Source organism: Oncorhynchus gorbuscha, linkage group LG24 (assembly GCF_021184085.1).
Source record: "Oncorhynchus gorbuscha isolate QuinsamMale2020 ecotype Even-year linkage group LG24, OgorEven_v1.0, whole genome shotgun sequence".
NCBI lineage: Eukaryota > Metazoa > Chordata > Actinopteri > Salmoniformes > Salmonidae > Oncorhynchus > Oncorhynchus gorbuscha.
Genome location: NC_060196.1, coordinates 37072551 through 37092042, shown reverse-complemented (window position 1 = coordinate 37092042; position 19492 = coordinate 37072551). Strand labels below are relative to the sequence as shown.

General features: G+C 42.4%; 2 protein-coding genes across 3 annotated transcripts in view; both read left to right on the top strand.

Moving 5' to 3' along the window:
* The first annotated feature begins 1218 nt into the window (after positions 1-1218).
* LOC124012526 (SH3 domain-binding glutamic acid-rich-like protein 3) lies at positions 1219-6645 on the top strand. Its single transcript, XM_046326255.1, has 3 exons — positions 1219-1368; positions 4155-4322; positions 4484-6645. The coding sequence occupies exons 1-3, from the start codon at positions 1324-1326 to the stop codon at positions 4547-4549; spliced, it is 279 nt and encodes a 92-aa protein (XP_046182211.1). The 5' UTR covers positions 1219-1323; the 3' UTR covers positions 4550-6645.
* A 7306-nt stretch (positions 6646-13951) lies between these two features.
* The window catches only part of trappc9 (trafficking protein particle complex subunit 9), a 329423-nt gene continuing 323882 nt past the window's right edge, over positions 13952-19492 (top strand). For both annotated transcript variants that reach the window (XM_046325762.1, XM_046325760.1), the window contains exons 1-6: positions 13952-14095; positions 15107-15251; positions 15507-15605; positions 15954-16309; positions 18687-18832; positions 19147-19284. In XM_046325762.1, coding sequence (XP_046181718.1) covers positions 15123-15251; positions 15507-15605; positions 15954-16309; positions 18687-18832; positions 19147-19284 — 868 coding nt within the window. In that variant the 5' untranslated portion in view covers positions 13952-14095; positions 15107-15122. The remainder of the gene's footprint in view (positions 14096-15106; positions 15252-15506; positions 15606-15953; positions 16310-18686; positions 18833-19146; positions 19285-19492) is intronic.

Genomic DNA, 19492 nt, shown 5'->3' with positions numbered 1-19492 from the left:
TGTATACTTGTGTCAGCTTCTCTGTCCACAATGAGATCTGTTTGTCCAAGCACAGTTTCACCTCTCCTTATTCTTTGACTTTGACATTGAGGTCACATAGCTTTCCTTTAGTGAACACAGGCATTTCCCTGCCAGTCCCAGCCTGAACTTCACACTGATCAATAAATGGTGTTGAATGATGCTGATTGATCAGGCCTACCAGGATACAGTCTGGGTGTCTGATTCCAGTTTTGAGCCTATTCCTGGTTTGTACAGTGCCTTTAGACATGGCGATTGGAACTGAAGGTATCTCATTTGGACTCATCACACCAAAGGACATATTTCCACCGGTCTAATGGCCATTGCTCGTGTTTCTTGGCCCAAGCAAGTCTCTTCTTCTTATTGGTGTCCGTTGGTAGTGGTTTCTTTGCAGCGATTCGACCACAAAGGCCTGAATCCTCTGAACAGTTGATGTTGAGATGTGTCTGTTACTTGAACTATGTGAAGCATTTATTTGGGCTGCAATCTGAGGTGCAGTTAACTCTAATGAATTTATCCTCTGCAGCAGAGGTAACTCTGGGTCTTCCTTTCCTGTTGCGGTCCTCATGAGAGACAGTTTCATCATAGAGCTTGATGGTTTTTGTGACTTAACTTGAAGAAACTTTTTACATTTTTGACATTTTCCACATTGACTGACTTTCATGTCTTAAAGTAATGATGGGACTGTCATTTCTCTCTATCTCTTATTCAAGCTGTTCTTGCCATAATATGGAGTTGATCTTTTACCAAATAGGGTTATCTTCTGTACACCACCCCTACCTTGTCACAACACAATTGATTGGCTCAAACTCATTAAGAAGGAAAAACATTCCACAAATGAACTTTTAACAAGGCACACCCATTAATTGAAATGCATTCCAGGTGACTACCTCATGAATGCCAAGACTGTGCAAAGCTGTCATCAAGGCAAAGAATTTCAAATATAAAAATATATTTAGATTTGTTCAACACTTTTTTGGTTACTACATGATTCCATGTGTAATTTTATCATTTGGGTTTCTTCATTATTATTCTACAATGTAGAAAATAGTAAATAAATAAAAACCATTGAATGAGTAGCTGTGTCCAAACGTTTGACTGGTACTGTACATGTCACAGTCACATCAAATAGCCAACTAGTAGAACTGCAATCTACACACAGGACTAAAGGGTTGCACTGGCCCTTTAAACCACACAGCAAAAATAGTATTTTCAGGCGCAGGAAGAAGAGGCGATTGATTGTAGGCTACGGCAAGAGAGCTGCTCTTGTGACCAACACACAAAGGGATATCGAAAATCGCAACTATGGGCGTCAAATTATATTATACCACCGTCACTGCATCCAGAGAGGTGAGATGAAACGGAGATTATTGATGCATTGTATTCTTGCAGGTGGATACATTTCTTATAGAGACCCTTTATGGACCAGTCTGACAGACACACCCAACGAAAGCCCTGTCAACGATCCATCTCAGGATCTGACCAGCATACAATGCGAATTGGGTCAATATTGCAATTGTTTGAATATGTGGAGTTATTGATAATTCAGTCCACCATACAGATGATCACAAGGTTTTTGAAGAACGGGTTTATTTGGAGATAAACAAAACGCACCAGGAAATGCAAACTCAACCCGAAAATGTGGACGGAAGTCATATTGTTCCGTTTTATTTCCTTTATCAGTCCGCTTTAGGCGGTAGATCTCACGGGCCTATTAGAATAATGGGGACATATAGTTTTCGCATTCTGCAACATACCTGATATAATCGATGCTGGTCTAGACAAATGCAACTGGGTTACTTGTCAACGATTGCGATCGTATACATGCCTACCTACCTGTACGGTGGACGTGAACTATTTATGCTGTCTAAAGGCATTATAAACACACACGCGTTTCGCTTTTAATGGAATTAGTCAAATTGATACAAATGTTGCAGCGTACTTCCGGAGAGTTTACATTCGTGTACGCCTGGACACAATTAGTGTATGCAAATAATCGCGGTGAAACATCTGGTGTCGATTATAGGGGGATTCGTTTTTCGGTGGGCTCTGCGTTATACTGCCAAGTTAGCCATCGGGTCATATAATTAAGGATATTTTTTGAATTGAAGACTTTGAAAATGTTTAGCCATGGGCTATGTAATTTCACCTCTACTGAAAAGCAAGGGATTGAGTCATTCGGTTTGTCCCTAGCCATCCTGTTTTCTCGAGTACATTTGAATCTGCTGTAAGTAGTGCGCGTTGGTGTGTCTTGCTCATTGAATGCCAGGCTGCAGTTGGTGGGTGACCTAGGCGTGGTTACACATAGCAAACACACCCTCCCAACTTCCTCAACCAGACCCAACAAGATAGCGTTGCACAATTTAATAATCAACTACACAGTAGATAAGCTCTCTAGCTTTCATAGGCAAAGTAGACTATATCTACTAGGCCGATTTGTCTCAAGTGGTAATGCTACCCATCTATCTCTCTTTAACCACAGACTGTAAACAAAACAGATCTGACTGTTTGGTCCCTGGTACTACTAGTAAAGCTTGAAGCCTTTTCACACTATTAAACCAACCCAAACTTTCATATTGTACTTTTCAGCACGATGTGGAATATACACTGCTCAAAAAAATAAAGGGAACACTTAAACAACACAATGTAACTCCAAGTCAATCACACTTCTGTGAAATCAAACTGTCCACTTAGGAAGCAACACTGATTGACAATAAATTTCACATGCTGTTGTGCAAATGTAATAGACAACTGGTGGAAATTATAGGCATTTAGCAAGACACCCCCAATAAAGAAGTGGTTCTGCAGGTGGTGACCACAGACCACTTCTCAGTTCCTATGCTTCCTGGCTGATGTTTTGGTCACTTTTGAATGCTGGCTGTGCTTTCACTCTAGTGGTAGCATGAGACGGAGTCTACAACCCACACAAGTGGCTCAGGTAGTGCAGCTCATCCAGGATGGCACAAGCTGTGGCAAGAAGGTTTGCTGTGTCTGTCAGCGTAGTGTCCAGAGCATGGAGGCGCTACCAGGACACAGGCCAGTACATCAGGAGACGTGGAGGAGGCCGTAGGAGGGCAACAACCCAGCAGCAGGACCGCTACCTCCCTCTTTGTGCAAGAAGGAGCACTGCCAGAGCCCTGCAAAATGACCTCCAGCTGGCCACAAATGTGCATGTGTCTACTCAAACGGTCAGAAACAGACTCTATGAGGGCCCGAGGTCCACAGGTGGTGCAGGATGTTTGGCATTTGCCAGAGATCACCAAGATTGGCAAATTCGCCACTGGTGCCCTGTGCTCTTCACAGATGAAAGCAGGTTCACACTGAGCACATGTGACAGACGTGACAGAGTCTGGAGATGCCGTAGAGAACTTTCTTCTGCCTGCAACATCCTCCAGCATGACCGTTTTTTTTTTAACCTTTATTTAACCAGGCAAGTCAGTTAAGAACATATTCTTATTTTCAATGACGGCCTGGGAACAGTGGGTTAACTGCCTGTTCAGGGGCAGAACGACAGATTTGTACTTTGTCAGCTCGGGGGTTTGAACTCGCAACCTTCCGGTTACTAGTCCAACGCTCTAACCACTAGGCTACGCTGCCGCCCCACACCAGTCATGGTGTGGGGTGGCATTTCTTGGGGGGGCCGCACAGCCCTCCATGTGCTCACCAGAGGTAGCCTGACTGCCTCTGGTAGTCAGATGAGAGTGAGATGAGATCCTCAGACCCCTTGTGAGACTATATGCTGGTGCGGTTGGCCCTGGGTTCCTCCTAATGCAAGACAATGCTAGACCTCATGTGGCTGGAGTGTGTCAGCAGTTCCTGCAAGAGGAAGGCATTGATGCTATGGACTTGCCCGCCCGTTCCCCAGACCTGAATCCAATTGAGCACATCTGGGACATCATGTCTCACTCCATCCATCAACGCCACGTTGCACCACAGACTGTCCAGGAGTTGGCGGATGCTATTTCATTCATTCAGATCTAGGATGTGTTATTTTAGTGTCCCCTTTATTTTTTTGAGCTGTGTATAATGAAGACAGTGCAGTACCGCTAGGCTCAGTTAAGCCAGGCTCGGCTCAGTAGTGTGAAAACGGTAATGGATCCCTGACCCTGAACTGACCCTTTCCTCTCCCCCTCCAGGTGAAATCTCAGCAAGCGGAGGTGATGAGGATCCTGGAGAGTAAGAGTATCCAGTACGAGCTGATTGACATCTCAGTGGGCGGAGAGGTCAGGGATGAGATGAGAAGCAAGGCGGGGAACCCCACGGCTGTCCCGCCACAGATCTTCAATGAGGACCAGTACTGTGGGGTAAGGATTTGTGAGCTCAGACAAACGCACAACCACAACACTGTCAAACGGTATGAAGATGGTGAGTATAGACAAAGGTTTCAACTTAAAGATGACATAAGCATGTTATGACCCCTTTTTTAATATAATCTCTTATACTCTGTTTGGTCTCTTTCCTTCAGAACTATGACATGTTTTCAGACGCAGTGGAGGAGGACAAAGTGGAACAATTTCTGAAGATGGCGTGATGAGGAAGAGTTGTGTGTCGTCTTCCCCCATCAACACCCCCCCCAAGGCAGGCCCGTTGACTAACCCCCTGCCCCGCTGGCGGTGCTCACCCTCTTTTCTCTCAATGCAGTGATGAATGCCAAATACAACCAACCAATCAAGACACACACACCTGTTCCCACCCCGCTGGACTCTTACCTAACCACTGTTAATTGAATTGTTTATGTTTTATACAGGCACTTATTATGCTCCCTCTGCTTTCTTTGTCAATTGTTTCCCTTTGTGGTCCTTCCTGGTCAGGACCTGGGTTCAAATACTTTTAAATCATTTCAAATACTAAAGTCGTGTTTGATTTAAGCTTTCCTGTTGTAATTGAACCAATAGAAAAGGCTAAAAAGGCCAAACCCCACCCACCTGGCACTCCATGCAGACTAAAGCAAATGCTCAAAGATTGGGAATGGTATTTGGAATGGTATTTGAACCCAGGTCTGCCTGGTCTGACGTGTTCATGGCACTAATCAGTCTTAGTCTGCTCTGTGGGATCAGTGGAACTGCCCAATCTAGATGTGTGGTAATTAGGTCAAGTAATCTGGGCTGCCAACACGTGATTAATGAAGATCCACTAATCCAGAGGCTAACATTTACCAGGAATATATGTTCATGATCGTTCCCTGAGAATTGTACTTTTTTTTTTTTTTCACCGATTGGTCTTTAAAACCGTCACCGCAGATCTTTTTCAGAGCTGATCTGATTGGTCTAAATGCAGCCCATGTCGAAAATAGGGGGGCCATTTCAGACCAAACAATGCTTGGTTATTATCACTTAATCTTATTAACAGTGTTTGTCTTTTTTTAATTTTCTTATCTGGCCTTCTTGATGTTCAATTCGACAGACGGAAGCCATTTTGATACATACTGTAGGTGACGGTAGCCTGGAGAATGAGGAAGCCAACAATCACAGAACCTTAAAGAAATGTGAATTGTGGTAGAGACAGAATAAGTTAATTGGATTCTACTTTGGTCTAAAACATTGCAATGCTTAGCAGACTAATGGTGTCTATGGTCCATGCTGGAAAAGTGACTCTACTGTGGAAAGTTATACAGAAGATGGTTAAAACAGACAGCATTCCATAGTGTTGAACTTGGTGCCAATAAATGTCTTTTCCCGATGGATACAGTCAGCTTTGACCTCCCAATATAGTCTTATTTTACTCTGTTAATGCATTCCAAAGAGAATGGCCTGATCCTCAATCACTGCTCTTCCAGAAATAGACATTTTATGGGACATTGTTGCAAAACTACGTTACACTGTTCCTGGCACTACAACTGTACATCCTTACTATAAGAGAGCTGAGCTTGAGTACAAGAACCCCTGAATTTACAATCTGTTGACTGTTTTGAACCTTCAGTCCTGATCTAGCTGTGAAGTCTCATCTCGATCCAGCTTGAAGATGCAATAGATAACTATGCACTTAACTCTGCCTCATACTCCCACTGTTGTACTGACTCTTGGCTACTGAGTGGGAAAACAAATTGCTTCAGACTGAACTGACTCATTCTCAGCCTTAGATAAAACTCACTCACCACATGAGGATGTTGAAGGCCTAACTTTTAGTGCTTCAAGTGTCTACTACTCTGCTGGGTTTTCTTCCATGGGATGTTGTGAAGAACGTATGTGCCGTTTCATGTGTAGAGTCTCACATCTTGTTCATCGTTGTAAAAAAATAAAGTAAAAAAAGTCGTAGAAAAATATTGCCCCTCCCACTGTAATCCCTGCACTTGAGTATACCTATCACTATAACCCTTGGTTCCACACAGGAACAGGTGAATTCGGGCAACGCGACACCACACGCATAGTATATTTGGGTATGTAGGTGTGGGACCTCTACTTTGCAATGGCAGCATTAACAGACCATGTTTGTGCACTGTTTTGTCAGTTGACGGTGGTAGATGTCTTATTGGTTCACTATCAACTAAATGTTCAGCATTTCATGTCTTTCTCTTTGAGCTCCTGCTTTGCGTTTTGGGCCCCCCCCCAAAAAAATGTAATATACAGAATGAGATGTCTTCCAAGAAGATTGTGGAAAAAGGGTCAAATAAAATGGAATGTCTAAGTCGATCTGTGGTTTGCTGAATTACCAGTCGGATGGTTTAAAAAGTGAATCAAGTGACTCAGTTCAAGTTGATTCATTTGGATGTGTGTGTTATGAACAATATTGTACAATAGTATTACAAATACAGTTGCAAAGCTGTCAAAACAAAGGAAAACAGTACATCTACAGTATATACATCAGTATATTGATTCAGGGGCACTGTTCTTCCAGATCACATATCTTGATTGAGACATCGCCTTTCCATGTGCAGTTCTCTCCATCTCATTGAGGAATGTTACAGGGCCTTGTTCATCCTGCTGCTGCCCACTCTACACAGTGCCAGTCTGTAATTGACAAGTACTAATCTGCCCAACTAAACTCCACCCCCAATAAAATGGAGACTGAATATTTTGATTCTTGGTGGACAGTGAGTACCAATGGGGATCAATGTGCCATGCTGTGCAGGTTTACAGATAAAAAAAAGCTCAACATATACAGTATAGAATACTAGCTTATTAGTTCCAAACCTTTATACAGGTTTTGCCCGTGACCAAAAACATGACATACAGTTGAAGTCGGAAGTTTACATGCACCTTAGCCTCCCCCGTTTTCCTCCAAACATAACGATGGTCATTATGGCCAAACAGTTCTATTTTTCCTTCATCAGACCAGAGGACATTTCTCCAAAAAGTACAATCTTTGTCTCCAAGTGCAGTTGCAAACCGTAGTCTGGCTTTTTTTATGATGGTTTTGGAGCAGTGGCTTCTTCCTTGCTGAGCGGCTTTTCAGATTATGTTGATATAAGACTCGTTTTACTGTGGATATAGATACTTTTGTACCTGTCTCCTCCAGCATCTTCACAAGTTCCCTTGCTGTTGTTCTGGGATTGATTTTCAGTTTTCGCACCAAAAGTGCATTCATCTCTAGGAGACGGGACACGTCTCCTTCCTGAGCGGTATGATGGCTGCGTGGTCCCATGGTTTTTATACTTGCGTACTATTGTTTGTACAGATGAACGTGGCACCTTCAGGCGTTTGGAAATTGCTCCCAAGGACGAACCAGACTTGTGGAGGTCTACAATTGTATTTTTCTGAGGTCTTGGCTTTCCCATGATGTCAACCAAAGAGGCACTGAGTTTGAAGGTAGGCCTTGAAATTCATCCACAGGTACACCTCCAATTGACTCAAAGGATGTCAATTAGTCTATCAGAAGCTTCTAAAGTCATGACATAATTTTCTGGAATTTTTCAAGCTGTTTAAAGGCACAGTCAACTTAGTGTATGTAAACTTCTGACCCACTGGAATTGTGATACAGTGAATTATAAGTGAAATAATCGGTCTGTAAACAATTATTGGAACAATGACTCGTGTCATGCACAAAGTACATGTCCTAACCGACTTGCCAAAACTATAGTTTGTTAGCAAGCAATTTGTGGAGTGGGTGAAAAACGAGTTTTAATGACTCCAACATAAGTGTATGTAAACTTCCGACTTCAACTGTACATGTAAGAAAATGCACGATAACTAAGTAACAGGTACAGTTGCCTTACAACTTGGAATTTAAATAGATTTTTTAGGGGTTTGTATCATTGGATTCTTACAACATGCATTTTGCACTTTGAAGATGCAAAATATGTTTCATTGACAAACAAACAAGAAATAAGACAAAAAAAACAGAAAACGTGAGTGTTCATAACTATTCATCCCCCAAAGTCAATACTTTGTAGAGCCACCTTTTGAAGCAATTACAGCTGCAAGTCTTTTGGGTATGTCTCTATAAGCTTGGCACATCTAGTCACTGGGATTTTTGCCCATTCTTCAAGGCAAAACTGCTCCAGCTCCTTCATGTCAGATGGGTTCTACTGGTGTACAGCAATCTTTAAGTCATACCACAGATTCTCAGTTGGATTGAGGTATGGGCTTTGATTAGGTAATTCCAAGACATTTAAATGTTTCCCCTTAAACCACTCGAGTGTTGCTTTAGCAGTATGCTTAGGTTCATTGTCCTGCTGGATGGTGAACCTCTGTCCCAGTATCAAATCTCTGGAAGACTGAAACAGGTTTCCTTCAAGAATTTCCCTGTATTTAGCATCATCCATCATTCCTTCAATTTTGACCAGTTACCCAGTCCCTGCCAATGCGAAATATCCCCACAGCATGATGCTGCCACCACCATGCTTCACTGTGGGGATGGTGTTCTCAGGGCGATGCGAGGTGTTGGGTTTGCATCAGACATAGTGTTTTCCTTGATGGGAAAAAGCAACTTTTTAGTCTCATCTGACCAGAGTACTTTCTTCCATATGATTGGGGAGTCTCCCACATGCCTTTTGGTGAACACCAAACGTGTTCGCTTATATTTTTCTTTATTAAGCAATGGCTTTTTTTCTGGCCACTCTTCCGTAAAGCCCAGCTCTGTGGAGTGTACGGCTTAAAGTGGTCCTATGCACAGATACTCCAATCTCCGCTGTGGAGCTTTGCAGCTCCTTCAGGTTTCTCTTTGTTCTCTTTGTTGCCTCTCTGATTAATGCCCTCCTTGCCTGGTCCGTGAGTTTTGGTTGGGCGGCCATCTCTTGGTAGGTTTGTTGTGGTGCCATATTCTTTCAATTTTTCAATAATGGATTTAATGGTGCTCCGTGGGATGTTTCTGATGTAAAAAAAAAATCACAACCCTGATCTGTACTTCTCCACAACTTTGTCCCTGACCTGTTTGAAGAGCTCTTTTATTTAACTAAATACATTACTTCTGAAGGTAATTGGTTGCACCAGATGTTTTTTAGGGCTTCATAGTAAAGGGGGTGAATACATATGCACGCAACACTTTCTGTTTTTTATTTTTTAGAATTTTTTGAAACAAGTAATTTTTTAAATTTCACTTCACCAATTTGGACTATTTTGTGTTTGTCCATTACATGAAATCCAAATAAAAATAATTTAAATTACAGGTTGTAATGCAACAAAATAGGAAAAATGCCAAGGGGGTGAATACATTTTCAAGGCACTGTAGGTGTAGGAAAAGCAAAAAGACTCTTTATCAACACATCCATCTCACGGGGGAAGAGCAGGAAACCACTGAACTTGCTCACACTATAAAAGTTGTTTTCTCACGTGTGTTGTGATCAGTGGAGATTTTAACATGTAAATCTTGGTGGGGCAAACTACAAACTATTTTTTTTAAATACATGCCAGCAAAGTCACAACACAACACATTAATTGCACTTTAACGGTGACAAAAGTGCCCACAAACTGTTACGGCCTATATAAAGCTGCCCCAACAGCAGAGCTTTCTTTTCAGCACCATGGAGTGAATCCTTACCACTGCTACACCTGGCTATCAGCGAAGCTCAGTGCTTTCTGTCGTGGTGGGGCAACTAAAGAACATTGCCAACCCCAACGCTACGTATTTTCTACTGGCTGCTCCACCACAGAAAACACTGAGCTTGGATGAAACACCTGCTTTTTGGATCTGCCTTATTGAAGAAAGCAAAAAATAAACCATGTTTGTATGCGGCTTTATTAACTAAATTATTATTTTTTTGGCACATTGTTTGCAAACTGATATGTGAGACATATTAATGCCAAAATAACATGCAAACAGGCAACAACAAAACTTTTTTTTTTAGGTAAACAGGTGGGGCTCAAAAGAGCATGAAGAGTTGTCACTGGTTGTGATGAGAACATGCGACATGAGAATAAAGGAAGTAAGAACAACATTACACTCCTGGCTGCTTGTAATCGTTCAGTGTACAGGGCCTGACATTGACACATGATCGGGCACAGGAAGTTAATAATTAAAGCCCACTCAGCGTTTTCATTTCAGGCTGTCCTCTATGTTGACAGGAACAGAGCCGTGGGTACACATATACAGCATGGCTCTGGATGGGAACTGGCTGTAAAACCTTATCTGATGCTGCACATGTGTCCATCTAGTGGTGGAATGACAACAGTACAAATATCCAAGACTTATCCATGCTTGTGAAATTGTTCATCTATTGATCTACTATTTAAGTATTAATCCTATCACTTGGTAGGTCAAATAAGATTAAGACTCATACTGAACAAAAATATAAACGCAACAGACATGAAGAAGGTGAAGAAGCCGGATGTGGATGTCCTGGGCCGGCGTGGTTACACGTGGTCTGTGGTTGTGAGGCCGGTTGGACGTACTGCCAAATTCTCTAAAACGGCGTTGGAGGCTTATGGTGGAGAAATGAACATTCCATTCTCTGGTGGATATTCCTGCAGTCTGCATGCAGATTGCACGTTCCCTCAAAACTTGAGACATTGTGCATTGAGTTGCATTGTGTTGTGTGACAAAACTGCACATTTTAAAGTGGTCATTTATTGTCCCCAGCACAAGGTGCACCTTAATCACCTTCTTGATATGCCGCACCTGTCAGGTGGGATGGATTATATTGGCAAAGGAGAAATGCTCACTCATAGGGATGTACTCAGAAATGTGTGCACAAAAGATGAAAAATAAATTTTCCGTGTGTATAAAAATGTCTGGGATATTTTATTTCAGCTCGTGAAACATGGAATCAACACTTTACACAGTGGTAGAAAAAGTACCCAATTGTCATACTTGAGTAAAAGTAAAGATACCTTAATAGAAAGTTACTCAAGTAAAAGTGAGTCACTCAGCAAAATACTACTTGAGTGAAAGTATAAAAGTATTTGGTTTTAAATATACTTAAGTATCAAAAGTAAATGTATAAATAATTTCAAATTCCTTATATTAAGCAAACCAGATGACACCATAAAAGAAATGTACGGATAGCAAGGGGCACACTCCAACACTCAGACATTATTTACAAAAGATGTCTCTGTGTTTAATGAGTCCAAAAGTTGTCAAAAATATAAATATTAAAGTAAAGCACAGATAACCCAAAAAACGACTTAAGTAGTACCTTGAAATATTTTTTACTTACAGTTGAAGTTGGAAGTTTACATACGCTTAGGTTGGAGTCATTAAAACTCGTTTTAAAACCACTCCACAAATTTCTTTTTAACAAACTATAGTTTTGGCAAGTCGGTTAGGACATCTACTTTGTGCATGACACCAGTCATTTTTCCAACAATTGTTTACAGACCGAATATTTCACTCATATTTCACTGTATCACAATTCCAGTGGGTCAGAAGTTTACATACACTAACTTGACTGTGCCTTTAAACAGCTTGGAAAATTCCAGGAAATGATGTCATGGTTTTAGAAGCTTCTGGTAGACTAATTGACATCATTTGAGTCAATTGAAGGTGTACCTGTGGATGTATTTCAAGGCCCAAAATAAATCAGCCAAGACCTCAGCAAATAAATTGTAGACCTCCACAAGTCTGGTTCATCCTTGGGAACAATTTCCAAACGCCTGAAGGTACCACGTTCATCTGTACAAACAATAGTATGCAAGTATAAACACCATGGGACCACGCGGTCGTCACACCGCTCAGGAAGGAGACGCGTTCTGTCTCCTAGAGATTAACTTACTTTTGGTGCGAAAACTGAAAATCAATCCCAGAACAACAGCAAGGGAACTTGTGAAGATGCTGGAGGAGACTATATCCACAGTAAAACGAGTCTTATATCGACATAATCTGAAAGGCCGCTCAGCAAGGAAGATGCCACTGCTCCAAAACCGCCATAAAAAGCCAAACTACGGTTTGCAACTGCACATGAGGACAAAGATCTGACTTTTTGGAGAAATGTCCTCTGGTCTGATGAAGGAAAAATAGAACTGTTTGGCCATAATGACCATCGTTATGTTTGGAGGAAAAAAGGGGAGGCTTGCAAGCCAAAGAACACCATCCCAACTGTGAAGCACAGGGGTGGCAGCATCATGTTGTGGGGGTGCTTTGCTGCAGGAGGGACAAGCACACTTCACAAAAGAGATGGCTTCATGAGGGAGGAAAATTATGTGGATATATTGAAGCAACATCTGAAGAAGTTAACGTTAAAGCTAATGGGTCTTCCAAATGGACCCCAAACATACTTCCAAAGTTGTGACAAAATGGCTTAAGGACAATACAGTCAAAGTATTGGAGTGGCCATCACAAAGCATTGACCTCAATCCTATAGAAAATGTGTTGGCAGAACTGAAAAAGCGTGTGCGAGCAAAGCCTACAAACCTGACTCAGTTACAACGGCTCTGTCAGGAGGAATGGGCCAAAATTCACCCAACTTATTGTGGGAAGCTTGTGGAAGGCTACCCGAAATGTTTGACCCAAGTTAAACAATTTAAAGGCAATACTACCAAATACTAATTGAGTGCATGTAAACTTCTGACCCACTGTCAATGTGATGAAAGAAATAAACGCAGAAATAAATAATTCTCTCTACTATTATTATGACATTCTTAAAATAAACTGGTGATCCTAACTGACCTAAAACAGGGGATTTTTACTCGGGTTAAATGTCAGGAATTGTGAAAAACTGAGTTTAAATGTATTTGTCTAAGGTGTATGTAAACTTCCCACTTCAACTGTAAGTCCTTTACACCACTGACTTTACATGTTGCATTTACAGTTTTGTTCTGTGTATTACAACCAGGTATAAGTCAATAAAAAAACGACTGATTTAGAAGCTGAGTGGAAATGACCTCATCAAGCCATGCAGCAAATACATTTCACTGCTGTGTGATTCTGTTCACACACAAGCACTTCCTCAATTTGTATTGGTTTCAAGTAGGCCTAGCCTGTGTTTTACGAGAGCAAAAACAAACAGTTGAGTAAGAGTCTTTAGTACGAAACTCATCAAGGTATTCAGAAAGAATACTCTTCAAAATCCAACGGTAAATCTTACAGCCTGGATTTAAAGTATTCACATAAAAATACCAGGTATCCAACTAAGAATACAAATGTAGTTATTATGTGAAGGAGGATTTTATATATTTAAAAATGGTCTCCTATGGGTTCAGGTGCCAATAACAATGGGAATACAACACAACACATGATGTGATTGGTAAATTAGTTGCAAAAATCGGACCAATAGGAGGCGGGTTTGAAATGTGTGAAAGCCTCCCTTTATTCAGTCTGTAAGAATAACAATCTGTAAAACAGCAACGAAATCTAAGGGCAGAAACGCGTTGGTTTTACGTTTAACATAAAATAAGCATTTGTATCATTGTACCGTTCTCTAAGAGTTGCTGAATTTCATTTTCATGGGTGAGATAATACAATGTATACGAAACACAAATTTAACAACTTTGCAAATATATTTTTGCCATTCAATGTAATATCCAGGTTTATGTTTTTTGTTGTTGTTGCCAGTAGTGCAACCAAATCTAAATTCCAGGTTGCACAGCAACATATTGGGAGTATGGGAGCCCACAGTACCAGCAGTGGACATAGGAGGGCAGTGATGCACGCTATTCATAGTATTTGTCAATGTAACTGATAGAGAAGAAGAGTTCATTCGGGAAGCTGTCTATTTTTACGAACGAGAATTGGACTGTCAAACGTTTCTGTCACAATATATATCAAGGTAACGTCAATTCTTGGCATGTTTTGATAAATAAATGTTCCAGTTTGTGGCTGAGGAGGCAACAAGCCTGACGATAGTTTAAAAACCAGGTATCATACCAACATTGGCTAACTAGAGACCGTCAGTGTCGCTAGCTAGGTAAACTTGTCATTCTTCTGTAAATATTGATGGCAGAAATAATCCCATTCCTGAATATAAATGGGGACTGTAGAATGAAAGTAAACTGGACATGTAGGACTTCCTAATTTACATTTTTGAAGTTTAGTGTCTTACTGTAACAAAAGTATCTTAGCCATGTGGCTAGCTGACTGGGTTGGCTAGCACAGTATACTAGTATCTTTGTTTTTAGCTAGCTAGATAGCTCCTTTACACTCCAGCTTGAAACTGTCTTTATGGTCGGTGTTGTTAAGAATGGACTACACGTCACGCAAGCGACGTATGGTAGTTTGCAATTCCTTCGAACGACTGTATTGTCAATAGTAACCTAAAATAACCTTAGTGAGAGAGTTGAGATATTGGGTGGGTGCAGGCTTTTGCTCCAACCAAGCAGTGACCTGGTTATGGTCCGAATGCTTTTGAATCAAGTGTGCTACTAGCTCTGTCAGTGATGTCACATCTTGACTGTGGTATGTGTGGATGGAACTTAGCTAGATGTTGAGGAATTAAGATCATACTGGGACTCGAACCCCGGTCCGGCGACTGTCAAGCAAACACCTTAACAGCTAAGCAAGGAGGTCAGAAAAATTGACGAGGTCGTTAGGTATTGGTTAAAGGTCGCTGCATTACCCCCTTCCTTCAGGAGACCGTGTCCCCACTCTTCTCTATACCAAGTCCCTCACACACCAATGTAGCAAATTCAGGGGGTCACCCCGACCTGGACTCTAATGCGGGTCCAGCGACTGTCAAGCCAATACCTTAACTGCTACGCCACGAGGTGCGAACCTGTTGACGAAGTTGCTAGGTATTAAAGGCCGCCACAATATGTTTCTGTCTGTTTCACCTGCTCCCCAGAGCCCATGAGAAGGAGATGAGTGTCCCAGACTACATGCAGTGTGCTGAGGACCATCAGACGGTCCTGGTGGTGGTCCAACCTGTGGGCATCGTCCCTGAGGACCAGTTCTTCAGGATCTACAAACGCATTGCCTCTGTGGCCCAGGTCAGCGTCCATGTGTACTAGCTATAAGTCTGTCCTAAATTACACCCTGTTCCAGGGCCCGCTCTGGTCAAAAGTAGTGCACTATATAGGGTAGCATTTGGGACACACATAGGCCTATGTGTTATTATTTATTGAAATATGTAACCCCCGGCAAACTTATTTGTTTTTTATGTAAATGTTTTATTGTTGGATGCTGATTATCAAATGATCCCTATTTTGTTGTGTGTTTTGCCTTTTCGTGCCATTGAAACGAAGGTGTCCATCCGGGACTCCCAGCGGAACCTCTACATCCGTTACCGCCACCACTACCTCCCGGAGAACAACGAGTGGGGAGACTTCCAGACACACCGCAAGGTTTGTGGCTTTTATTGTTCCTATTTTTCTGCCGTCTTTAGGTTTCAGAAATGCGCTTAGTTTTTTTAATGTGTCCTGCATGGCAGCCTTTCGCAAACCTCTCCTTGGGGATCCGCAGCTGTTCCATGTATTTGAACTATTTCAGAGTTAGCATACCTGATTCAACTAATCAACAAGCACTTGACTACATGAATCACAGTAGTTGTGTTAGTTTAGAGGTACAACAAAACGGTGAAACGTCTGGAGGTCCCAGAGGAAGGTTTTGAGAATCTCTGCTCTGCAGTATCTGTGTCTTTTTGTCCTGTGCAATAATTTCCTCTCAGGAATAATAAAGACCTGTCTGTTTAGGTGGTGGGACTCATCTCTGTGACGACCTGTGGTTCGGCTAAAGAGTGGCCCCAGACGTTGGACCGTTTCCACAGTCAGAAGGAGGTGTTCGGAGCCACACTGTACGACTCCCGGCTCCTGGTGTTCGGGCTGCAGGGGGAGATAGCAGAGCAGCAGAGGACGGATGTGGCCTTCTACTCTAGCTATGAGGACTGTCCCAATGTGGAGAAAAGGGTGGAGGACTTTGTGGAGTCTATCTTCATTGTGCTGGAGTCCAAGAGGCTGGATAGAGCCACAGACAAGTCTGGGGATAAGATACCACTGCTCTGTGTTCCCTTTGAGAAGAAAGACTTTGTGGGGCTGGACACTGATAGCAGGTGAGTTGTCTTTTCTTCTGCACTCTATTTGGCTTTTAGAGGTTTGGAATCATCCACATTTTTTGCTGCCTATGTAATATTTCAGCTGTTGAATGGATTTGGAACCAACAAGATAATTGGTTATTAAACACTTTCTATGTGCTTGTACCGTGACTGCAGAATGTATAAACAGAGTATTAGTTTTACAGTTGATAAAATGCCTGAATACTATATTTGACAAGTGTAGCCTAACATGCTGACCACACCGCTCGCGTTACGTGCGCGAGCGTGGCAAAATAAATGTACACACACATGTTATTCAATCATTGGGCCCACAGAACTTGGTTCTATTTGTGACGCTTGACATGCTGCAAGTCCCGCCTCTCGTCTCCTCATTGGTTTTTAGGGGCATAAACCAACGTAGGTAATTAAAATATGAACTGAGGTCCACACAACAGCCAAGTTGGTGGCGGCAATGCACCTTAAAGTTGGTTGCCAACCTCTATATAAAGTCTGAAGAAGAAGCCTGAAGGAGGAGAGATTCATAGAAACTAACTCGGTTTACCCCTTTACCTGTGGATTCATTGTCGGAGTAGAGGACCTTGTGCATTTCATGTAAAATAACAACCCAATGTTTATATCCCAGGGCAAATTAGCTATCAACAGCAAGCTAGCTAGCTAAATTGCCACAAGTGTTTAATGCTTTTTGACCTGTCCCCAAATGAATATAGTTGGTTCAGAGTTAATTTAGACATTTCAACCTGCGTGTCCTGATCACGTCTGGAAGGACACAGTGAATAAGCGGACGATGGCGCATGTGCTGTCCTCAGCATGTAATGGTTGTTAGATGGTTGTTTCATGATTGTTACAAGGTGATGGTAATTACACTAACAACATTGTTGTGCTAATGTTTGTTATGTGGTGTTGGAAAAATCCTGACCTCAGTGTTTCTGATGTCCATTGTCAAGATGGCGTTGTCATTACATTAATGTTGCTAAGGACAACCGTCTGAACCCTGCATGTTTATTTCCTTGTTTATTTTTGTTTAAAAAAAATGTTGCTTCCTTTTTTTCTTTATCTTGGTTACTTTATTTGTCTTTCTCATTTTCTTTCCTTTCATACTGTCCTGTGAGTTTATTGTTGGGTGTGAAAAGGTGAGACGCTGTTAGACAAATTGCTTTAGTTATTAAGTCCATCCCAGTTCCATCAGCTTAAGCCCCAGCCCTAAAGGAGACACTGCCCAGGCCCTACCTCAGTGTTCTTGTGCATGGGTTCATAGCTTAGATCCAAACTCATCGCTCCGCTCAACTCTGTATGAAATAGAACCATAAGAGTTCAGAAGGAGCTGATAGTTTGGATGTGCAGAATACGTGACTGAGGCTTGTGAAGGTTTGTCCAGCCTTTCAGGAACTTGATGATTGGGAAGGTTGTGTCACGTGACCCGAGCATGACTGGGTGAATAAGGTCTGATACTCTGATTCTTCACACATTCTATAACATGGATCTCACGTCTTCTATATTCTGCTGCTACTACACTTTAACACGGATCTCGTATATCCGTGATTCATGGAGGGATGCTTCAACTTTTGCTAGGATTCTTATTGCACCTACTTATTGAAGCATGACTTTCAATATGGTGTCAACGTCCTTCTCAGCAGACCATACAAAATGTATTGCTCATCATTTAATTTCACAAACTAAGCTAACAAATGGTTACAGGCCTACTTTTTTTCAACTGAAAAGTTTGGGCCCGACTCATTATACTGAATTTGAACAGTATGAGCTATTGTACCATTAATTCACTAATGGTGTGGAAATCAGCCCCATTGACACAGCATCATGCTCTCTAGGTTAAACAATGTTAGGTGGGTTTGACCCTTGACCTTCCCAGTATCTCAGGCTCCAGTAAAGAGTTAGACAGAGGTCTTGCACTCGTATTAAACTGGCCCCTGTTTTTCTTTTTGTAAGAATGACAAACTGTGGTGATGTCTGCCCCCTCTTCAATCCTTGTGTGTTTTAATGTGCAAGACTTCAGGATCAGGGTGGTTCTGGTTATTTCTCTCTATTGGGTTCTCCCCTCCCAAAACCCTGTCTCCCTTGCTTGTGCTGTCCCACCCCACACGCACCCCCTGTAACTGATGAGATTCATTCAACAGCGAGTCTCCTCTGCTAGCACCCAATGGTACCTGGGTAAGAAAATACATTATGCTAAAATGAAGACTTATGTTTGGGAGACCGTACGAATGAGAGAAGACAACGAAAGAGGGTTTTTGTAAAAAGGATTTAAAAAGTAAACCCTACTTGGATAATTGTTCGCTGTAACGTGGACAAAGTTGTATTGTCTATGGATATCTCTACGACATCTGACACTCTAGTTGATGTTTCCCTCCTCATTTAGGCACTATAAGAAGCGTTGCCAGGGCCGTATGAGGAAGCACGTTGGGGACCTGTGTTTGCAGGCAGGCATGTTGCAGGATGCCCTGGTCCACTATCACATGGCTGTGGAGCTGCTCCGCTCTGTCAATGACTTCCTGTGGCTGGGGGGTAAGACATGGCTCCTCCTCTTCCTGCTCTTTTCTCAGATCCCAAAAAGCAGGGTTGGAGACTCTGCAGGTTTTTGCTCCGACCCTTCTATAACACACCAGGTTCTGTTAATCACCTGCTCACCATGACCTTGAACCAGATGAGGATCGGAGTCAGGTGTGCTACAACAGGGTAGTAGCAAAAACCTGCCAAGCCCAGTAGTTCTCCAGGAGGACTGTTCGCCACCCTTGCCGTACATACAGAATGCCCTTTAGAAATACTTGTGTCAATGAAACAGAGTATCATAACATCTCCCTTGTGTTTTGGTTCTCCAGCTGCGTTAGAGGGCCTGTGTTCAGCCTCTGTTATCTTCCACTACCCTGGAGGAACAGCAGGGAAGGCTTCTGGACGCAAACCCAGCCTGGCACAGGGCCAGGGACAGGCAGCCGACGCAGGGAAGAGACACCGGCCAGGTAAGCAGCACTCCCCTCTCTGTGTGTGAGGTTGGGGGTGGTCTTCTCTGTGGGGATGTTTGTGATGGGGCATGAGGTGTACAAGCAGTGAAGGGGTAAAATGTGTTTTGTTGAACCTTTTGTTTGGCCAAGCCAAGGAGGAACCGGTTCTGGGGGGGGGGGGGGGGGCAGACCCGGTGTTATTATTGAAAGGGATGGTCGCTGCGAG

Coding starts and splice junctions, on each gene's coding strand:
- LOC124012526 (XM_046326255.1), top strand. CDS start 1,324: ATGGGCGTCAAATTATATTATACCACCGTCACTGCATCCAGAGAG. Junction 1,369..4,154: donor CCGTCACTGCATCCAGAGAG/GTGAGATGAAAC, acceptor CTCCCCCTCCAG/GTGAAATCTCAGCAAGCGGA. Junction 4,323..4,483: donor ATGAGGACCAGTACTGTGGG/GTAAGGATTTGT, acceptor TCTTTCCTTCAG/AACTATGACATGTTTTCAGA.